The sequence below is a fragment of the Notamacropus eugenii genome, chromosome 5 (genome assembly GCF_028372415.1).
Source record: "Notamacropus eugenii isolate mMacEug1 chromosome 5, mMacEug1.pri_v2, whole genome shotgun sequence".
In the NCBI taxonomy this organism is placed as follows: Eukaryota; Metazoa; Chordata; class Mammalia; order Diprotodontia; family Macropodidae; genus Notamacropus; species Notamacropus eugenii.
The window spans coordinates 142,125,882-142,144,085 of NC_092876.1; the positions used below are offsets into that span (position 1 = coordinate 142,125,882).

The 18,204-nt window shown below is 43.0% G+C and overlaps 3 protein-coding genes across 8 annotated transcripts; 2 read left to right on the forward strand and 1 right to left on the reverse strand.

The window, feature by feature from the left end:
• The first annotated feature begins 26 nt into the window (after positions 1-26).
• On the forward strand, positions 27-1,797 carry TIMM8B (translocase of inner mitochondrial membrane 8 homolog B). The gene is made up of 2 exons (XM_072611122.1): positions 27-196; positions 1,370-1,797. The coding sequence occupies exons 1-2, from the start codon at positions 113-115 to the stop codon at positions 1,535-1,537; spliced, it is 252 nt and encodes an 83-aa protein (XP_072467223.1). The 5' UTR covers positions 27-112; the 3' UTR covers positions 1,538-1,797.
• Positions 1,714-11,713, reverse strand: NKAPD1 (NKAP domain containing 1). The gene is made up of 6 exons (XM_072611120.1): positions 11,446-11,713; positions 10,177-10,252; positions 7,171-7,271; positions 5,943-6,092; positions 5,153-5,206; positions 1,714-4,664 (listed from the first exon to the last, which is right to left on the reverse strand). Exons 2-6 carry the CDS (start codon positions 10,243-10,245, stop codon positions 4,157-4,159), a joined length of 882 nt encoding a protein of 293 aa, XP_072467221.1. The 5' UTR covers positions 10,246-10,252; positions 11,446-11,713; the 3' UTR covers positions 1,714-4,156.
• Positions 11,675-16,977, forward strand: PIH1D2 (PIH1 domain containing 2). Of its 6 annotated transcripts, XR_011967436.1 has the most exons (7): positions 11,806-11,903; positions 12,425-12,628; positions 13,776-13,899; positions 14,255-14,500; positions 14,794-15,059; positions 15,156-15,371; positions 16,236-16,977. XR_011967436.1 is itself a non-coding variant. In XM_072611118.1 (6 exons), the coding sequence occupies exons 2-6, from the start codon at positions 12,452-12,454 to the stop codon at positions 15,291-15,293; spliced, it is 951 nt and encodes a 316-aa protein (XP_072467219.1). In that variant the 5' UTR covers positions 11,675-11,800; positions 12,425-12,451; the 3' UTR covers positions 15,294-16,977. The 6 variants fall into 6 exon arrangements, 5 of the variants coding, with proteins under 5 accessions (XP_072467219.1, XP_072467220.1, XP_072467218.1 ...); XM_072611118.1 differs by lacking the exon at positions 11,806-11,903 and adding an exon at positions 11,675-11,800 and having other exon boundaries at positions 15,156-16,977; XM_072611119.1 differs by having other exon boundaries at positions 11,808-11,903; positions 15,156-16,977.
• The last annotated feature ends 1,227 nt before the right edge of the window (positions 16,978-18,204 follow it).

Here is an 18,204-nt window from a genome sequence, read left to right on the forward strand (position 1 = left end):
ACCTGGGAGAGCCAGGACGAGGCAGTCGGGAAATAGACTCAGGCTGAACCGGAAGCTGGTGTCTGCGTACCCTGGTCGGGAAGGAAGCGGGCCTCCCAGCGGAGAGGCGGCCATGGCGGAGTTGGCCGAGGCCGACGAGGCCGAACTGCAGCGTCTGGTGGCGGCCGAACAGCAGAAGGCGCAGTTCACTGCCCAGGTGCCGAGATTTAGGGCCGGGGGATAAGGGAGGGCTCCGGGCTGGCGGCGGAGAGGCGGCGGAGCCCAAGCCGGGCCCTCCGGGATTGGACGTGCCGGGCCGAGGCCGGCGGCCAAAGGCCCAGAGAAAGGGGCCCCCGGGCTGGGGGCGGGGGGGAACCGCGAACCGAAGCCCGAAAGGGGGACACCCCTCTCCCTGTTGGCGTTTTAGAGGGGACCTAATCCCATTCCCCCTCAGATGCGGCCCGAGGGGGACACGTCTTGCCCAAGGTCACACACGCAATAAGTAGACTAATCCTCAGATCTGGAGTCGTAAAGGATGTTCTTCACAGCCCCATAAAGGTCGGATACTTCAAGAGAGAGGAAGGGGTTAGCCGGTTTTTTGGACGGTCAGGCTGTCACCGCGGGGTGCTGGGGGGGCGGGGGAGCTCCCGGCTGCAGCCCACCCTCAGAACCCTGTGGGGTCCGTGGTGCGGACCCGAAGTATGGTGGCAGTGAGGACAGATCGCAGCCGCGCCGTTACTGTCGTCAAGAAAGCTTGCATAAGCCTGACATTTCAATTGAGCCTTGAACGATTGGGGTGGGAGGCTGACGGTGAAAACTGTACAATAACAGCGTAGGTATAGGTCTGGGTTAATAAGTGTTGGAAATAGTGGGCGTGGGCTGGATAGCCACTGGAAAGCCAGGGAAATTGGATTTAGGAGCACAGATTTAGAACGAGAAATGGCCAGATGGACCAAAACTAAGGCCCAGAGAGAGTGTGACTGCCCAAGGTCCGAGGGGGCAAAGCTTGAATTCAAAACCAGGGTCCCCCAGATGCTGTATTGACACCTTAGAGGTACTCGAACAAAGACTGAAGAGGCAAACAAGATTTAGAGGTAATAATCTAGCAGCAGCGTGAAAAAAATACTGGGTGTAGGGAGACAGAAACCTTTATCAGTAATTTATTGGCTTGAGGCGACAAAAGATCTAGGCAAGAAAATTGGCTGTGTAAATGCAGTATGAATCTGAGAGACATTTGGAAGGACTGAGGAAATACAGAATGCAAAAGAGAGAAGACTTAAGTTCAGTCTGGTAAATGGGGGGCAAATGACAGGAAAAGGGAAACCAGAGAGGAAAGAAAAGTACTACCTGGCCCTCTACACCTCTCCATAATGACTATCTTCCTCTGCAGGTACACCACTTCATGGATTTGTGCTGGGATAAATGTGTTGAAAAACCAGGAAGCCGGCTAGATTCCCGAACTGAAAACTGCCTTGCCAGTTGTGTGGACCGCTTCATTGATACCACTCTTACCATCACAAGCCGATTTGCTCAAATTGTGCAGAAAGGGAACCAGTAGGCTAAGCCTCCCCCCTACCCTAAGTGCGGGAAATGAATGGAAGAACAATAAAGACCCATAACTGGACAGTTTATAACACCATGGCAGAAGTCTTTGTGAAAGGGTTAAGAAACTATGACCAAATCAACTTTGGGCTGTGGCCAAACCTGTAGTGTTTAAAAAAATAACAAAAGATGGTCAAAAAGTGAAATTTCTTTATTTGGAATTTTGGAATTCCAGATTGTATTACATCATTTATTTGATAAATATGACTCCCCCAACCCTGGTCTTAATTACTTTATTTTTTTTAAAAAATCCTACCTCAGGGTTTAGAGATCCCTGACTGGTTGAAAATACTAAAACACTTACCAAAGAAAAAATGGGTTCCAATGCTGGTAGTGCAAATGGGAGACAATGAATTTAAAAGCTACCTGAGCCTTTCACTCAGGGACTGGAAGAACTTTAGAAGCCAAATAAGGCTTAGAAAAGGAAAGTTTGGAGTTTAGAAGGCAATAGAGAGTAAAGACAGCCCTTTTGCTCCCATGTGCCTACTGTATAGTAATGAGAGTAAACGTGACCAAAAATAAAAACCTGGCTGCAGCAAAAACACCTTTTTTAAAAGGAGGCAGAGCTACTAGTATGAGAAAAGGCTCTTGGCTCATGTGACAGTACAAACTTCTAGAGACTCCCCTAGCCTGTCAAGTGCCTAGAATAAACTTGGTGCAAAAAACAATGTTGAAAAAAAGGACTGAAAAACAATACCAGTTAGGATCCTATTTCCTAGAGGACCACGGAAAATACTGTTTGCTTTAATTTAAGGGATTGTCATTTTAGAATCTCTCCTACCTCTAAAATCTCTACCAAGTAATAGGCCTTCCCTCCAAAAAATTCCTGATAAAAACTGGCATTTAGTGGTAGTTTGCTAAGAGTATATAAACTGGAGCCAGAAGAGTTAGTAAGTCATATAGACTTCCAAAAAAGGTAGCACCTACTGGCTAACCAGCGGATGGAGGGCTTTGCCTAAAGATGTACTTGAAGGTTCATTCTGTAGACTGCAGAATCCTATTTTGTACAGGGGCTTTTAGAAGTAATTCATACCTACAGAATCTTAGGTATTATGTGAAAACTTAATTATGTTCTATTGTTGTAAGGTGTCTCCTATTACTTTGCCCTTTGTTGTCTATAATACTCCCAATGAGGTCGGTATTATTTCCATTTTAGGCACAAAAGGTTAAATGACTTGTTTAGGACCTCATGAATATAGTCAACAGTGGTAGAGCCAGGAACAGGCTTACTTTTTAGTTCTCAGTCCATCGAGTAATAGCTATGTAACACCTTAAGTTGGAAATGTTTGTTCTTTTCTAATTGAGGCCAAGTTTAGCTACATCTATTAAATCACAGAATTTAGGGGATGGAAAGTATATTCCACCATTACCCCTGCTCCTAACCATACCCCCAGGGAAACCATGGGGTCCTATTTGAAACACCCCTAGGTCCCAACTGAACAAAATGAAATAGGCCAACTTTCTTTGCTGGAGTAGAGGGACATTTTGAGTCCCATGAAGGCTGGGAAGAGGCAAATATGTCCCTGAGAGACCTACATTATTTTGGAGCTGACTTGACTTTCTAGTTAAGAGGTGAAATCTGGAATTCATTTACAGACTTGGAGACAAAAACAAGGAAAGACAGACTATTTAAATGATATCTGTAACCAGTGTCCCGAATCCAGTTCAGGGCACAGTTGGACAGCATGGTCAGATCCCAATTTGACCCCACTGAAACTAGGACCATTTTAAATAGCCAAAAAAAATAACTTCACATACAATTAAACTCAGGCAAAATTTAGCAGTATGCTGGGAGACTTTTACTGCCTGATTCAGACTTAGGCTTGAGCTATCAAGAATGCAGATTTACGTACCCTGCCCAGTGGGGAAAACGTACCAAGAAAGCCCCACTCCCTTCTGGTGACAGCTGCCTGTAGTTTTTATTGCAAGGGGAAAAAGGCTTGTTCCTGTGCCCATTTCCTCAAATACACTGGGCCAGCCAGAATAGGACTAAACATTCAATATTAAAATCAAATTGGGGTCTAGATATACAAATCTAAGGATCAAAGGCACCAAGGCTGAGAATGAAGAGCCAGGTATGACACCTGCTGTAAGGGAGGTCAGAGGAAAATGATCTGGAGTGATTAAACAAGAAGGCCCCACAACAACTGGAGTCCTACCTCCTGCACATGGGGCTAACGAACCAAGGAAAGTCATCTCTCCACACTGTCCTCTTGGGCCTAAACACCTGCTTCCCCCAAACTGAGCACTTGAGTGGGAGTTCCCAGATTACTGGCTTCTGTTTCCTCTGATTTGGGGAATAGTGTGCATGAGACTTGAGTGTGGTTAATTGCAAAAAGTAATCTCTTCAAGAAACCTTCATTAGAAAAACTAACAACAGCTTCCCCATTACCAATAAAAGGGGATCAAGTTTAACAGGCTCAAACAGGAGAAAATCCATCAGTTAGGATTCGGATGGCACAAGGCAGCTCTCACCACTTGGGCCACTTGTTCTACCAAGAGAGGGTCCCTGCCACACCCATCGAGTCTAAGGGGTCATCACCTGGGAAACCTAGAGGGTGAAGCCTCCCTCCATTTAATCCTCCTCAGAGCTCTCATCTGTCTTCTCATCCGTGGCCACCTTCCAGTTCTTGCGCTTGCTGGTCCTCTCTGGTACTTCACTCTTCCTCTTTGTTGGGGTGATCTGATCTTTCTGATCCTTTTTCCTTTTGGTTTTCTTGGCATCTTTTTGCTCACTTTCCTCAGAACTACTGGATGCTGAATCATCTGGGTGAGAGGAATCACTTTCTGACTCTGAGAAAGAAGCAGGTTTCTTGGGAGCCTTTTTCCTTGATTTTTTCTTTCGCTTATGTGATTGTTTCCCTTTCCGAGCACTGGAAACCTGAGTTTCTCCTGAGCATTCACTGGAGGAATCTGCAGCTCTGTCTGTGGCTTCCTTTTTGCTTTTCTTTTGCTTTTTGTGTGACCGTTTTTTTTGCTTTTTTTTGTGGGATTTCTTTGACCTCTTACGTTTATGGGATTCATGAGTAGATGACTTTTCCTGGGGAGGTGTGCTTCTTCCATTAATAGTATCCTGCTGATCACTATGAATAGAGCAAAACAAAGGATAAATGTCATAGAATCAGCATTTTATTTATGCTTTAATATTTTTCATTTGGACTTGAAAAACAGCACTGATTAATAGCCTTAATGAGGAGATGAGCCTAAGGCTTGGGTTTCATTTCCAACTTGCCAAAGGATTGCTAAGTGACAGTGATTTACTTTTCCTTTGAGGCCTTTAGTTTTCTCACCTATAAAATACGGGTAATAATAACTACCCTATTTCACTGGACTATTACAAGGAATATATCACAATCACTGCAGAGCCATTTGGAAACACCAAAAAGCAGCAGCCAATAAAACATACTGTCTTCCTCCTACTGAAGTAGTCACCAGTGTCTCTGGTCATGTTGACAAAGGCAAATGATTTCACATGTCCTTTATTCAAAAAACATATCATAGCAACACAATTTATAAATCAAAATAGGCTGACTTGCTTTTCTTTTTTCCTTAGTAAACCTAGAGACCTCACCTGTCTGTGTCAAATTCCTCGGGATATAGTTCTTTATATCCACTGTGACCCCATCTGCAAAATGATAAGAGTGGAGTCTGTTAGAAAAATGCACTAGATATTCAGAAATTAACTACCAAAAGAACACTAGAATTAAAAGAAAAAAGAAAACGTGACAGTGCCAATTCGTGGAATCACAGACAAAGAGATGCTCCAACATGTGCATTTTACAGATGAAGATGTAAGAAGTCCAGAGCTGGGGAATGATGTACTCAAGTTAGTGTTAAAGCTGGGACTTAAATTTGGGTCTCCTAATTCACAATCTAGTGAACTTCCCATTCTACCATGCCATGCTTATTAGTAAATTTGCTGCATTTTTTTGAAGCTCCAGGAGAAAACATTTACAGATGATGGGCTCTTTTGTTCCTCTGTTCATATAATAATATGCCAGCCCTCAAACCATAAGGAACACTAAAGGACTCTTTGATAGCACCAATTCAGGGACAGAACCCTGGAGTAATTCACTAGGTTCATAAGACATCAAGGATGTTTTAAAAAATGGAACTCTGTATGATGAAGTAAAAGTAACATTATATCAGAAATCAAAAGATCTGAATTCGGGTCCCACTTCTTGCACTTACTTAATGGCTATGTTACCTCTGACAAGTCACATCACCTCTATGATTTGAAATTTCCTCATCTCTCAAATGAAAGGGGGGACCCAGATGACCACCTATGGATCTATGACACCCATACTGGAACAATGGAATTTAAAGAGCAAAATTATTAAGAGAGTATTTTCGTTACAAACCTGTCTGGCATGTTGGCTTCATAATTATATAGCTTTCTGTTCCAGGATCGAGTCCTAAGCAAATCATCTTCAAGTGTCCCGGGAATTTCTTGCTTTGTCCTCCAGTAAACTCGATGGCTTTCTTCATCGAAACCATCACTTCGCATTCGGCTAGGGTAGAAAGCAGGCCCACATTTAGATTTAGAAATAATTTGTATGGCTCCTTTAGGGGACATGATACAGGGTTTACAGAACAAGCAGAGAGAAGCCTTCACTGACCAAGTACTTGAGAATCATCTCTGTGAAAGGCATCATCTGTTTTATCTCTCTGGGTTATTCTACCACTGTGTAGAGTGGAAATAATAAATTTTTTTTTCTACCCTATTCCAGTGCATAGTAGAGCCCAGGAACAAGCAAATAGGGTACTTCTGGACTACTGACAGTTTTACCTACTCTTCACTAACAATCAATCAGAACACAAACCTGTTTCACTAGTGATGCATATCAATATACAGAGTGTCCACATTTAAAAGAGATATAACAATTATAATGTTACTAGAAATGTCATTTTGAAATGAGCAATAAAAAAAAAAGGGCAGTAATACTAAATGTGGACTGCAATTAAAATAGAATCTCTTTTAATGCAGAAACAAACCAAAGAAATTTGATTTTTATATTTACTAAAGCCGGCTTCCAGTGTGGACTCCCTGTACATAATTTTAGTAAGTGGATAACTGACACCTGTGGGATCAATCACCATTCCCACATAGCCAAACACTTAAGGATCGGTGGAACCCTGTACTCACACAACTCTACACAATCATACTCAGATAGGTGAAAAGGTTCAAATTATGTATGACTTGATGATTCAAGAATAGATGAAGCATATGAAAGATGGGGCCCATAAGAGACAATTACAAGATGTTAGTGAAGGGCCAACTAAAAATACAAAGGCAAAGATGAAGACTACAGAACTCTTAAGACTCTGCCCGTGTTTATGGAGAAATTCTCAACTTTTCCCATGTACATGGATGCAAAAGATTCTGCAGGTAAATGAAGCCATAGCTACAAGTCACTAAATCTATGCATGTGCCTGGATTTATAATATACAGAATGCTCAATGACTAAAAAGAAATTACTATGGAATTCTGCCAACTAGCCTGAGGAAACTAAGATGTTTTTAAACACAACAGGGTGATTTTCAAAACCTTCTTGAGCATTATTTTAGTTCTCAAAGCTGTAAATCCACCTCGAGCTCCTGGGTAATATTCTCCTTTGTGTCCCCCGATAAGCATCTTCCATCTGTTTCTCCAGTTCTCTTATCTTCCACATATCTGTCTCTTCCTGAATCTGAAAATGATTCAGAAAATTAGAAAATAAAATTACTAACAGAAACAACACTATAACACAATGTTATAATAAGTGAACAGATATACCATAAGAGATCTGTTGTCTTCTCTAATGAAGATAAATCTTAGTGAAAAACTATTATGGTGTAATGGCTTACTTCCAGGTCAGCTAGTCAACTGCAGACAGAAAGACCAAAGGCCTAGTGAGACCCTCTGACCCTAGAGAAGACTGTGTAATACCTAAGGCACCCAGGTTCAATAACTTGCCAGGATCACACAGCTAACAAGGTTTCAGAGCTGGTGTCAGAGACAAGATTTGAACACAGGGAGTTCTTAAGTCCTGCACTTGATCTCTATGAAACACTGCTTCTAAAAAATAAAAATGGCTGCTGCAGGCAGCCTCCCACAAAAAAACTGCACAGAAAATGATTGAAGAGGCAAGTTCAAAAAGAGAGAGGGGGAAAGGAATGGGATCAAAGGCACCTCTAAAGGTACTGGCCTAAAGGAACCCTTCTTTCTTTGAGATGAGAGTAAAGGAGGATGCAGTGAAGTTTTGAGATGTAGAAAAGACAAAAGGTAATTCACAGTAGATGGCTTAATTTTCTGAGTTAAGTAAGGATAAGATCCTCTCTCTGTAGATGAAGGAAGGCAGGGGTGATGTAGGAAGCTTTAAGACAACAAAAGAGAGAGTTAATCAAGGAAGAATAAAAGTATCCTGTCTCAGGATTAAGAGTCTCCAAGAAATAATCGAACTTCGATTTCTGTGACTCCTCAGCAGTGTTCAGCAGATTACAAACAGCAAAGGCAGAAAATGGAGATAACCAAGGCTTAGGGCCTTGCAAAGGGGGAACAGCAATTAAACAGAAAAACAAAAAAAATGCAAGGGGAAAGGATAGTGTATATTGAACTACAGATCTGGGGTGGGAGACCGGGAGGAATGAGAGGACTAGAGGTCATGGTGGTATCTCACAATAAATTGAGGAGGAAAGAAGCAGAAAGAGAAATGAACAAACAGGCTGTTAGACTGCAGTGGAATCTGGGAGTTCAGGATTGTGATATATGTATGTATGTATGTATGTATGTATGTATGTGTGTGTATGTGTATGTATATATATATATATATATATATATATATGTCCCTGAGTATGAGGGTATGGGTTGTGGTAGAGAAATAGACTTGGAGCCAAATAATGAACTTATATTGAATGTAATATATAATCATAGCAATGAATGATGATACATTTAGAGCTGCAAGGGCTTAAAGGCCATTGAATCCAATTCCCTCTTTTACAGATGAGTAAACTGGGGCCCAGAAGTAAAGTGACTTGTCTAGGGTCACATAGCTAAGCAGGTCTCCTTGAATCTAAATTCAATGTTCTTTCCATTGTACAGTGCTGCCTAACATTGTCCCATGTGTTTTAACTAGATGGAGTGACAACTTAAAAAAATGGGAAAGAATAATTGGAGACCAGCAGACAACTGCAACAAAGATCTGAAACATCTTTAGAATTCAGGATCCTAGCTTTAAAGTTGGAAGAGAACTTAATTAGGTCTCTATTAGAGATCACAGAATCATAAAATCTCAGAGGCTACAAGCCTCACCCCATCATTTTACAAATGAAGAGATGAAGGGGTAGAAGTAAAGTGATTTCCCAGGGTAAGATGGGAGGGATAGCAGAGTTGAATTCAGACCTGCTGACTAAAATCCAGTATTTTTTCCATTGTACTGTGCTGCTGCTGCCTCACAATGTATCCTGTGGAGGGAGTGACCCAGAAAGAAGAAGAACCTACTGAATGATGATGACAGAAAGACAAAGTGGTCAAGAAAAAGAGTGTGCCTACCCTCCTCGTGGCCTGGTATAGTGAGGGGCACAGGAGAAAGAGCATCAGTCCTGGAGAAGGTTACTAGGGATGCTGTCTTCCAGAAGAAGCTCAGTTTCTCTGAGTGCAAGAAGATGGGAAGGGAGTGAAAGGAGAAGTCTGGAATGAAGGGAAGTTGGCTAATGATTGTACGGAAGAGAAGGGCAGAGAAGAACAGGAATTGGGGAGAGGCTGGGCTGAGCCCGAAAGTGATGAGAGTGAAATAAGTGGTAGAAGACAAAGGGCTTCTCAATTTAGCAGAAGTTAAGGGAGTTTTGCTAGCGATAGGTTGGGGGAACACAAATGACTAGGGCTTTGTTCCACTATGGTCCTCTGATTATGGAAGAGAACTCTAGATCTTATTCTCTCAAAAATCATGGAAGAAAAGGCTAAGCCTGTAAGGAGGCTGAGGAGGCAAATACCTGGTGATGAGATTTGAAGGGGACTGACTGTAATCACAATCAGCACCAGTTTCTTTGCTTCATCCCAACATGTTGGGCAATGATGCACACCCAGAAGATACCCTGCATATAAAGCATGCACATGACTCCTGGTCTGGCTTGGTGTTGAAGGTTCTGGTTCTGGATATGATCATAATGGCAGAGACCTGGAGTGCAGGCACTTGTTAGAGAGGGCTGAGGAGATAGTGTTCTCCACATCTGGTGGTGGAGAAGGGAATAATAGTAAGTGCTGGAGAAAGAGAGAGCCCTGGTGTCAGAGGCAGCCTACTTCTGCCTTCACCAATGGTGGGCTCATGATAATGAAAGCTTTGCTGATAGAGAAGGGAGGAGGAGGTACTAAAATAAATGCCTGAGTGTCACTGTTAAAGTAGTTTCTTTACAGGAAGGCACAAATTCAGCCCCCAAGAGGATCAGGGCTGGCATGATGCCAGAGTCACTCCTACTCTCCGGCTAGTCACACAGTCATATTCCTCTGCTGTTGCTTATATCCCTCTTTTAACAGCCTTCTACATTATAAAACAACATACTATGAATTGAGGAGTCCTAAAGGAAGCCCTGCCAGGGAATGCACTGCTGTCCTCTTACCTTATTGTGAGCATCTGTGTGCCGAATGACATTTCTCAGAAGGACTTTCCCCAGAGGGATCCGGGACATTTTTAATCTGAAATGTGTAGAAACACCATCATAAGAATAACATCTCCTACATACATTACATTTGTATATTTTTCAAATATATCACATCCCTTTCACCTGAGTCTCACAACTCATTGAGATGGGTAAGTAATTTTCCCTTTCTGGGCCTCAGTTTCCTTATCTACAAGATGAGGGGGTTGGATCAAATTCAAGTTAGGGTCACAGGATTTAGAATTGAAAGGAATATATTGAATATATTGTCTAATCCAACCCTCTCATTTTACAGATGAAGAAACTGACTTAATCTTTAAAGTGGTTTCAGCTCTGACAAATTGTGAGTCCATGAAATAAGGAACAGGTATCCTTAACCCTGACAATTCAAGAACCTGGATTCCAAAGTTTTAATTATTTGTCCAAGGTAAATAAATCAGTGACAAAGACAAGACCACCCCTCCTGACCTGCCCTCTGGGCTTGCTGGGCAGCACATACTCTGATCGGCGAGAGTGGGGGGTAGGTAGGTGGTCAGTAGTAACTCTTACGCATATCAGCGGGAGTCCAGCCTTCCCTCCAGCAGAATTTTCTGGGCCTATTGTGCACACGGAGCCCAAGACACTAAAGGACGAGTTCAGAGTTTGCAAGGACAGTACGGCGTCGAGGACACGAGGCCGCCACCACAGCCCGAAAACCCCCCAAGAAATCACTCAGCTATTAGAGTGTGACACAGAATCACCGCCCCACAACTTTCCAAAAACACGTGAAACACGGTGCCCGAGGTGCGAGGGGCAGCCAGGCCAGCTCAGCCTCCGGAATCCGGGGCCCGGTTCGAGTCCCAACCAGCCACTCACGACCCCATCCCACCGCACGTCAGACCTTAACGCCTCGCCCCCCGGGCCTCAGTCTGCGCGTCTGCACAATGGGGTCAGGGCCAGACGGCCCGCAGGCGCCCAGGGGCCGGCTCTCCACCGCAGCTGCCTGGATCCCGACCCGACTCTCCAGACCAGACCGGGCGCCCCTCCCTGGAGGCCTTGGGGGTGGGGGGAGAGGGTCGCCGCCCACCCGGGGTCCCCCCCCACCGGAGCTCCGGCCCTTTCCTGCCCTCCCAAACTCCGCCGAGGTTCGTAGGACGCTTTGAGTCCCTCCGTCGAAAAGCGGCTGGGACACCGCGGCTCAGTGGCCGGGATCCGGGCCCTGCAGCCCCGCGCCCACCCCCGCCCCCCTACCGTGAGCTCCGGCGTCCCGGGGCAGACAGGGGAGCGAAGAGCCTTGGGCCACCTTCCAGTCCTCGACGGAAGTAGGAAGTGCTTCCCGAGTGTCCAGAGAAATACTTCCCCTTCCGAAGCACGGTACCCCTCCCGCCCGCCCCTCCCACGAGAGTTCTCGGGACTCTCCCTGGGCCAAGGGAGACAAAGTATCGCTCTAGGGGAATCGGCGTGACGGCGGCCACCCCGGAGAAGCCAGACCGGGGCTGACCGGACAGGCTCTCAACCTGGTGTGGGCCAAAGTTGGCCGCGGAACTGCGCGCGAAGGGTGCGGGGACGCTGGGAGGTTCCGAGCCCAGTTAGGCGTCGCACCGCGGTAGGTTGCCCTGGAAACCGCGGCCGCGGGGGCGCCGGCGTTCGGACTGGCGAGTCGCTCGGTCGGAGCACGCTGCTTGTTTCCCCGGCAGGTGGCCGAGGCGGTGGGTCAGGAGCTTCACGCCCCCTTCCCTTCCCCCCTCCCAGGGAATCTTGAGGAGAAAGCGTACGGAGAAATGAGGAGACTGGGGGCGGGTGTAGGGAAACTGAGGCAGGAGCCGGAGACCGCTCTGACTCCCGGGGGGCGGGCGTGGAGATGCTGGGGAGTGAACGCCCCCCGGCCTTGGGCTCGGTGGGGGGGGCCTCCGGGTGAGGACACCCCCGCATGGAGGGGCCGGAGGCAGAGCCCGGGCGGGGGCGGGGCGGAGCCCTCCCCCTTCCCCACCAAGAGAAGGAAGTGGTCGCAGACGGCAGTCCCAGATGGCCCTAGGAGCGGACAAGATGGGCGCTGTGGGGAGCAGCGAGGGGGATGGCCATGCGCACTATTTAATATTCATTTTGATAAGTGCCCTAGGAGATTTCGCGCATCTCCGCGTCGGGGAAGTGTCCAAAGGCCCACAGCTTTGTGATGCGCAGTAGCCCTAGGGGGTGACCTTTCCTCAGCGGGGTGTATGTCTTTTCACAGCCTGGGAGACCCTCTCGCTTCCAGGTCATGGAGTCCTCACCAAGAGGCTGGCTTACCCAAGTGACTCAGCTGTGGAACCTGCTAGATGACCTGGCGGAGAGTGACCCTGAACGTTATGAGAAATTCATTCAAGGGCAGCTGAAGGAAGGGGAGAAACGCTGCGCTGCCCCTGAGCCCCAGCTCTCCTTGCAGACCAAGATCTTGGTTCGTACATTTCAGACGGAATGGTTCTGGCCCACATCTTTGTTTCTACCGCAGAGCAGTATTCCAAGGGAACTGTAGCTCCAGAATAAGAAACTGAGTGGTGGTACCAGAGATGGTATGGTCAGGAGTTTCCCAGCTAATTGAATGGAAAAAAAGCAGGTGCATCCATGGGATTTTCTCCATGTGGGTCTTTTTATCCAAGTCAGGCTCCATTAACTATCTGAAAAATAAAATAAGAACCACCATAAGTAGGCTTGGTTCTTGCACATGGAGAAGAAACCAGATACTTTATTCTCACTTGGAACAAGACACAGAACCAAAGAATTACAGAATACTAGACTTGGAAGGGACCTTAGAAATCATCTTATCTCCTACCTGAAATATGTATAAGTACAATATCCAGTCTGAACATCTCCATTGGTCCAAGGCCTCAAAGCCAACCTGACATTCCCATTTTACAGACAAGGAAATTGAAGCTCAGTGGGGCTAGGCTAACCCTAACTTTCCCACATGCAGCTCAGAAGAGTCAGAGACAGGGTTTGAACCCTCTCTTAATGAATTCAAGTCCAATCTCTTTTCTGCCTTGCCAACTTGCACAAAAGCTAGGATTCTCTTGCACTGTGCCTGTGGTGTTATGCACTGGAGTTCTTTCTATGCTGCTGTCTTCTGCTTTGCACTCATAACTCAGCTCTCCTCTGACCATGAACTTTTCTTGGCTACACTTTGAAGTTCTCATCTGCTTCTGTACCCACATTACAGAAATTCAAAGAAAAAGGATTCTCTTCAAAAAATTGAGTACCCCTTCTAGAACTTTTTTCTTACCCAATTTAGGGAAAAGAGTGAAAATATTCTGACTTAATTTAGAGATCCTTCACTCCATATTTGTAGTACTTCCAATCTAAAGGGAAAAGTGAGGTTTCCTTCCTCAGTTGATCACACTCAAATTTTCTAAGGGCTTCTAAGCCAACTCAATTTGTCCTCTCTCCATTCTCATTAATAATAGGAGCACATAATGCAAATCAGCTACACAGAATCAGCCCCAAGCATTACCAATACCTAGGAGGTAGTTGAAAAATGCTAGTTGCCAGGTGCCTCCTCAGTGGTGAACACAATAATAATAAGAGTAAGAAAATGTTTTATTTCCTAGAAACCAGAAGAAAAAGTATTATTCATCAACCTATGTCAATGGATGAGTATCCCAGCACCCCAGTCAAAGGCAGAACCTGTACCTTTGAGCGTTGGCAAGCCAGAAGATGTATCTGAGACATCAGGTATATAAAGTATCAAAGCTATTTTCTTAGCAAGTAGCTAACACCTAATAGATTTTAGCAACAAAAGTGTACTTTTTTTTGTATTTCTAATACAAATTTTTTAATTTCTAATAAGCATACTGGAGAATTATCTCCAATGTTAACTGAATATACATAAGCTGTTAATTTTCTTAAATAGTGGGGCAGTTACTATTCTAACAAGAAGTTCTAGTGGGAATTTTTTGTGCAGTAGTACTATAATGGAAATTCTGTTTTGAGGGTGCCTTAGCTTAATTCAGGCTATTGGGTTAACATTGTTACCTGATGGTGCCATTACAGAAATAACGGTTAATTCCACACTGTTTAAACTACCTAGAATCATACACAGTTATCAATGTTGCCTATAACCCTGCTGTTCTCAAGGAAGCAAAAGATAATGAAATGGAAATGGATCACCTGATTCACTTGACAATGAAATGCATTGAGGAGCAACATCAGTTTACTCTTTCTCATTCCTATCACATTACAAAAACCTGGAAGAAAGGAAGCTTCCAAAAGATGAAAAAGAATTTGATGGGAATCCAAACTGACTCAACAGATTTAAGTGAGAAAATGAAGAAAGGTAAGGAAATTTTTAGTGAAAACTATTATTATGTAAATTCCCTTATCAATACAAATGAAAATTAAACTTAAATCTTATTTCTGAAGCAAGAACAAATGAAAAAGATCAGATTACTATAACCCAGAGATGTCTAATTTGAGGCACACAAGCTACAGATTAAAATGTAATTGGGAAATGTTGAACAAAAATACAACAGAAAATATTAATATGTAGTCTCTATGCAGTAGTGTTTTATAGTACTTTCTTGCACTTTAATTACTGTAACCTGAAATATATCCCTTTTTTACATCAAGAACTAACGCTTGAGCAGTTAAGAAACTGTACTATGAATAACCAAGATGACATTCCACAACTTTTACTGCCAAAGGACCATATTCCAAGCAAACAAGGGTGTCTGATTGAGGAAATTTCCAGTAGTGAGCTCCAAGTTGAGCTGAAGACTCCAAATTATAAGCTGACATCTGTGAAGGATCAGAATGGGAGATCACTGAGAATTGAGATGAAAGTTGAACTTCCTGGTCTTAGTTCTGTCTGTGACTGTGACCTTAGTGTTTCTAAGGTAAGATGAGAAAGAGATAACAATGTCATATCAGGAATAGATTCTATTTCTAGATTGCAAAAACAAATCTATTCAATTGATATGATTCTCTCTTAGGATGACTTAGTGATTGAGGTCTCTGAGAAGTACCGATTACAGGTAGATCTTCCAGAATTGGTTGACACTGAGACAACTACAGCAAAATTTGTCAGAGGGAAAGCCACATTAATCATCACCATGCCAGTACTGCAGTAAAAGTGCAGCATGAATGTTAGGTTTTTTTTGTTCTACCACTGAGCTCCTGTGAAGGCATTAAAGCCTTTCGCATCATAGGTAAGAAGGGGTGATATTAAATACCATTAAAATCTATCTTCAGATTTTTACCTATTTCCTCTACTGTGTTGTCCCTTTCCCCACAAATGGCCTTGCCTTTATCTTAGACAACTGAAATCTTAGATGCTATTGTATAGCATGTTTCCTTTGATATTAATAGCAATCACAAGTACAAATAATTGTTGGGGAAATAAAATGTTTTCAAGTTGCTTTTTTGTGTTAGTGGGAGATTTCCAGTTTATTCTTTTAAGGCATCAGTTAAATTTACTGCATAAAGAACATAACTAGCTATCACTGTACCTCAAGCCAATTCAGTTATGGGGCAGGGAAGGGGCAAGCACATAGTTCAGCCAGTGAAGTTGCATTGGAAGAGGGAATAACCTACCTCCAAGAAAATCTTGCTCTACCCTTTTAATATGTTCAGGGAGAAGGTGGACCCTGGTCAGTAGAACTGTATGATCACATGTTATGGTACAGTTATTTTAGTTATTTCTACAGTTAGGCTCTTTGAGGCCTAAGACCATGTCTTTGTCTTCCCCTCTGTGCCCAACATACTATCTTTTGCACAGTAGCTTGTTTAATGAATTCAACATTAATTGCTTTTTACAGGCCAAGATTAAATAACAGGCCTAGTTCTCAGTCTGGTGTGGAGATAGAATATACACAAATGATTTTTTCTTTCAACACTCAGCTCAAGTACCATCTTGTACTTGAAGTTTTCTTGATCTCTCCTGAGTGCCCTCCTTCCAAAAAGGACCTTGTGTTGATTTTTGTATCTGTCCCCATGTACTTTTTATGTGTTGACAGAATGGAATCTCCATTAGGGTAGGCATGATTTTTTCATTTTTGCTTCTGTATCTGCAGCACCTCGAAAATTTAGAACTAGAATATAAAATCACAAAGCTCTACCTACATCTCTTATCCTTTGATATACCAAGTGTCAAAGTGGAGTCATAGAGGAGGAAAAAAACTATATGTTTCAGAAAAACTGCAATGGAGAGTATGACTCAAATGAACACTTTGGGATCAAAAGTGAGTAGCTAACAGAAGAAACACATTCACTGAACAAAGTGCTCACAGAAGATACGCACCTGCTGGGGTGGTAATAGGTCACAGAACTGTTTGTAGTTCTCTTCAGCTAATAATATAGATTATAGGTATGAAACAATCTGCAAGTGACATTTAAAGGCAAATCAATATGAACTTCAATTGTGCTAGTCTATTTACATCCTCATCTAGGTTTCTCACAGAATTGAAAATGAGAATTCTTTGTGGATAAATGTATAATGAAGTTGTTTCAACTTGAATCAACAAGTTTTTAACTCGAGTAAGTTTGTTTTTAAATGTGATTTATAGATACTTACACTCTGCTCAAGTTTAATGCCCTCTTTTCATTCTTCTTCAAATATTGCTTTTAGAAACTTTTAGAAACTTTTCCTAATTATACACAATTAGATTACATCTTTACAATGCATTTTCATGACACTTGTAAATATAATTTGTTACTAATCTATACCTGTCAGTATATTGCTACATATATACTGGATCTTTTGATATGTTCATTGTTTTTCTAAATAAAATAATACCTTGTATTAACAGTCATATGCATCTGGCTGATATGAGTGATCCTTTCAACAATACCCATCCTATGCAACACGTATTCATCAGTATACCCATAATATAAGTTTGATACATGATAAGAGTTCTTAGCTTTTTTGTCATGGAACCCTTGCATAGTCCAGTAAAGTTTACAGAATGCTTTTTAAATTCATAATTAAAAGAAGTGCTACATTTCAGCTAAAGGTCAGCAAAAATAAAGATTTGTTTCTCCCATCCAATTTGAGACACGCCCCCCCCCCCCACACACACACACACACATACAGAAATTCTAGGTTAAGAACCCCTGCCAGAGAGGCTGTACACAATGGGGGTGAATGTGGGGACAAGGGGTCTTCCTTGCTTTCTCTTGATATACATGGATACCAATTTAGCACTCTGGCCATTTCTCCATTATTCTCACTTTTGACATATGGCCAGGTCATATTTTTCAATTACACATATCACTGATGACTTTCTCTACCTCATGTTTCAGCCTGCTCACACACACCAAGTTCTTTTCCACTGCTATCTGAATATTTGATTACTTCTTCAGACTGTATAGTGTTCTATGACTAACAACCATACAACTGGTAGGAGGATTAACTTTAGGGACATTAAAGGAATTCCTCAGTTTCCCTTTGGCTATCCAATTTAGGCTCCTGTTTAATTTTAAGCCAGACTCATCCATTTATACATTTTGGTTATTAATTCAGTACTATCTTATTCGAGATAAACATACTCTGATAGAACAACCTCTATAGGCTAATAGTATCAGTCTAGCTAATTGGCATGTTGCATCCAGTAAGCACTGTGGGTAATAAGACCAAACTCTTTTAAGTGGTTCTATATCTCTTTCAGGAGTGCTCTAGAGCTTGAGGCAACCATCACTATCTAGAGCAGAGATGTCAAACATGATGCCCAGTGTGACCAGAACATGACTGAAATGCAATTGGGAACTACTTAAAATATACTTTAGAACACAGATATTAATATGTGGTTTTCTAAGTCATTATGTGGCCTGGAAGGGATCCTTATGTATATATATTTCTATCTGAGTTTGAAAACCACTGATCTACAGGACCTCACCATTCTATTCAGAGAGAATCCTCTTCACTTGCTAGCTGTTGTGACAGTAGTGAATATCTTTAGCAAGCATCTTTAACCTGAAGTTAATAACCAGAGGCAGTCCTGAACAGGCATTCAGAGCTCCTGGGATTAAATGAAGGCTCTGCAT

Coding starts and splice junctions, on each gene's coding strand:
- TIMM8B (XM_072611122.1), top strand. CDS start 113: ATGGCGGAGTTGGCCGAGGCCGACGAGGCCGAACTGCAGCGTCTGGTG. Junction 197..1,369: donor AGGCGCAGTTCACTGCCCAG/GTGCCGAGATTT, acceptor CTTCCTCTGCAG/GTACACCACTTCATGGATTT.
- PIH1D2 (XM_072611118.1), top strand. CDS start 12,452: ATGGAGTCCTCACCAAGAGGCTGGCTTACCCAAGTGACTCAGCTGTGG. Junction 13,900..14,254: donor AGATGTATCTGAGACATCAG/GTATATAAAGTA, acceptor TAAACTACCTAG/AATCATACACAGTTATCAAT. Junction 15,060..15,155: donor GTGACCTTAGTGTTTCTAAG/GTAAGATGAGAA, acceptor ATTCTCTCTTAG/GATGACTTAGTGATTGAGGT.
- NKAPD1 (XM_072611120.1), bottom strand. CDS start 10,245: ATGTCCCGGATCCCTCTGGGGAAAGTCCTTCTGAGAAATGTCATTCGG. Junction 7,272..10,176: donor ACACAGATGCTCACAATAAG/GTAAGAGGACAG, acceptor AATCATTTTCAG/ATTCAGGAAGAGACAGATAT. Junction 4,665..5,152: donor GAGGAATTTGACACAGACAG/GTGAGGTCTCTA, acceptor CTCTATTCATAG/TGATCAGCAGGATACTATTA.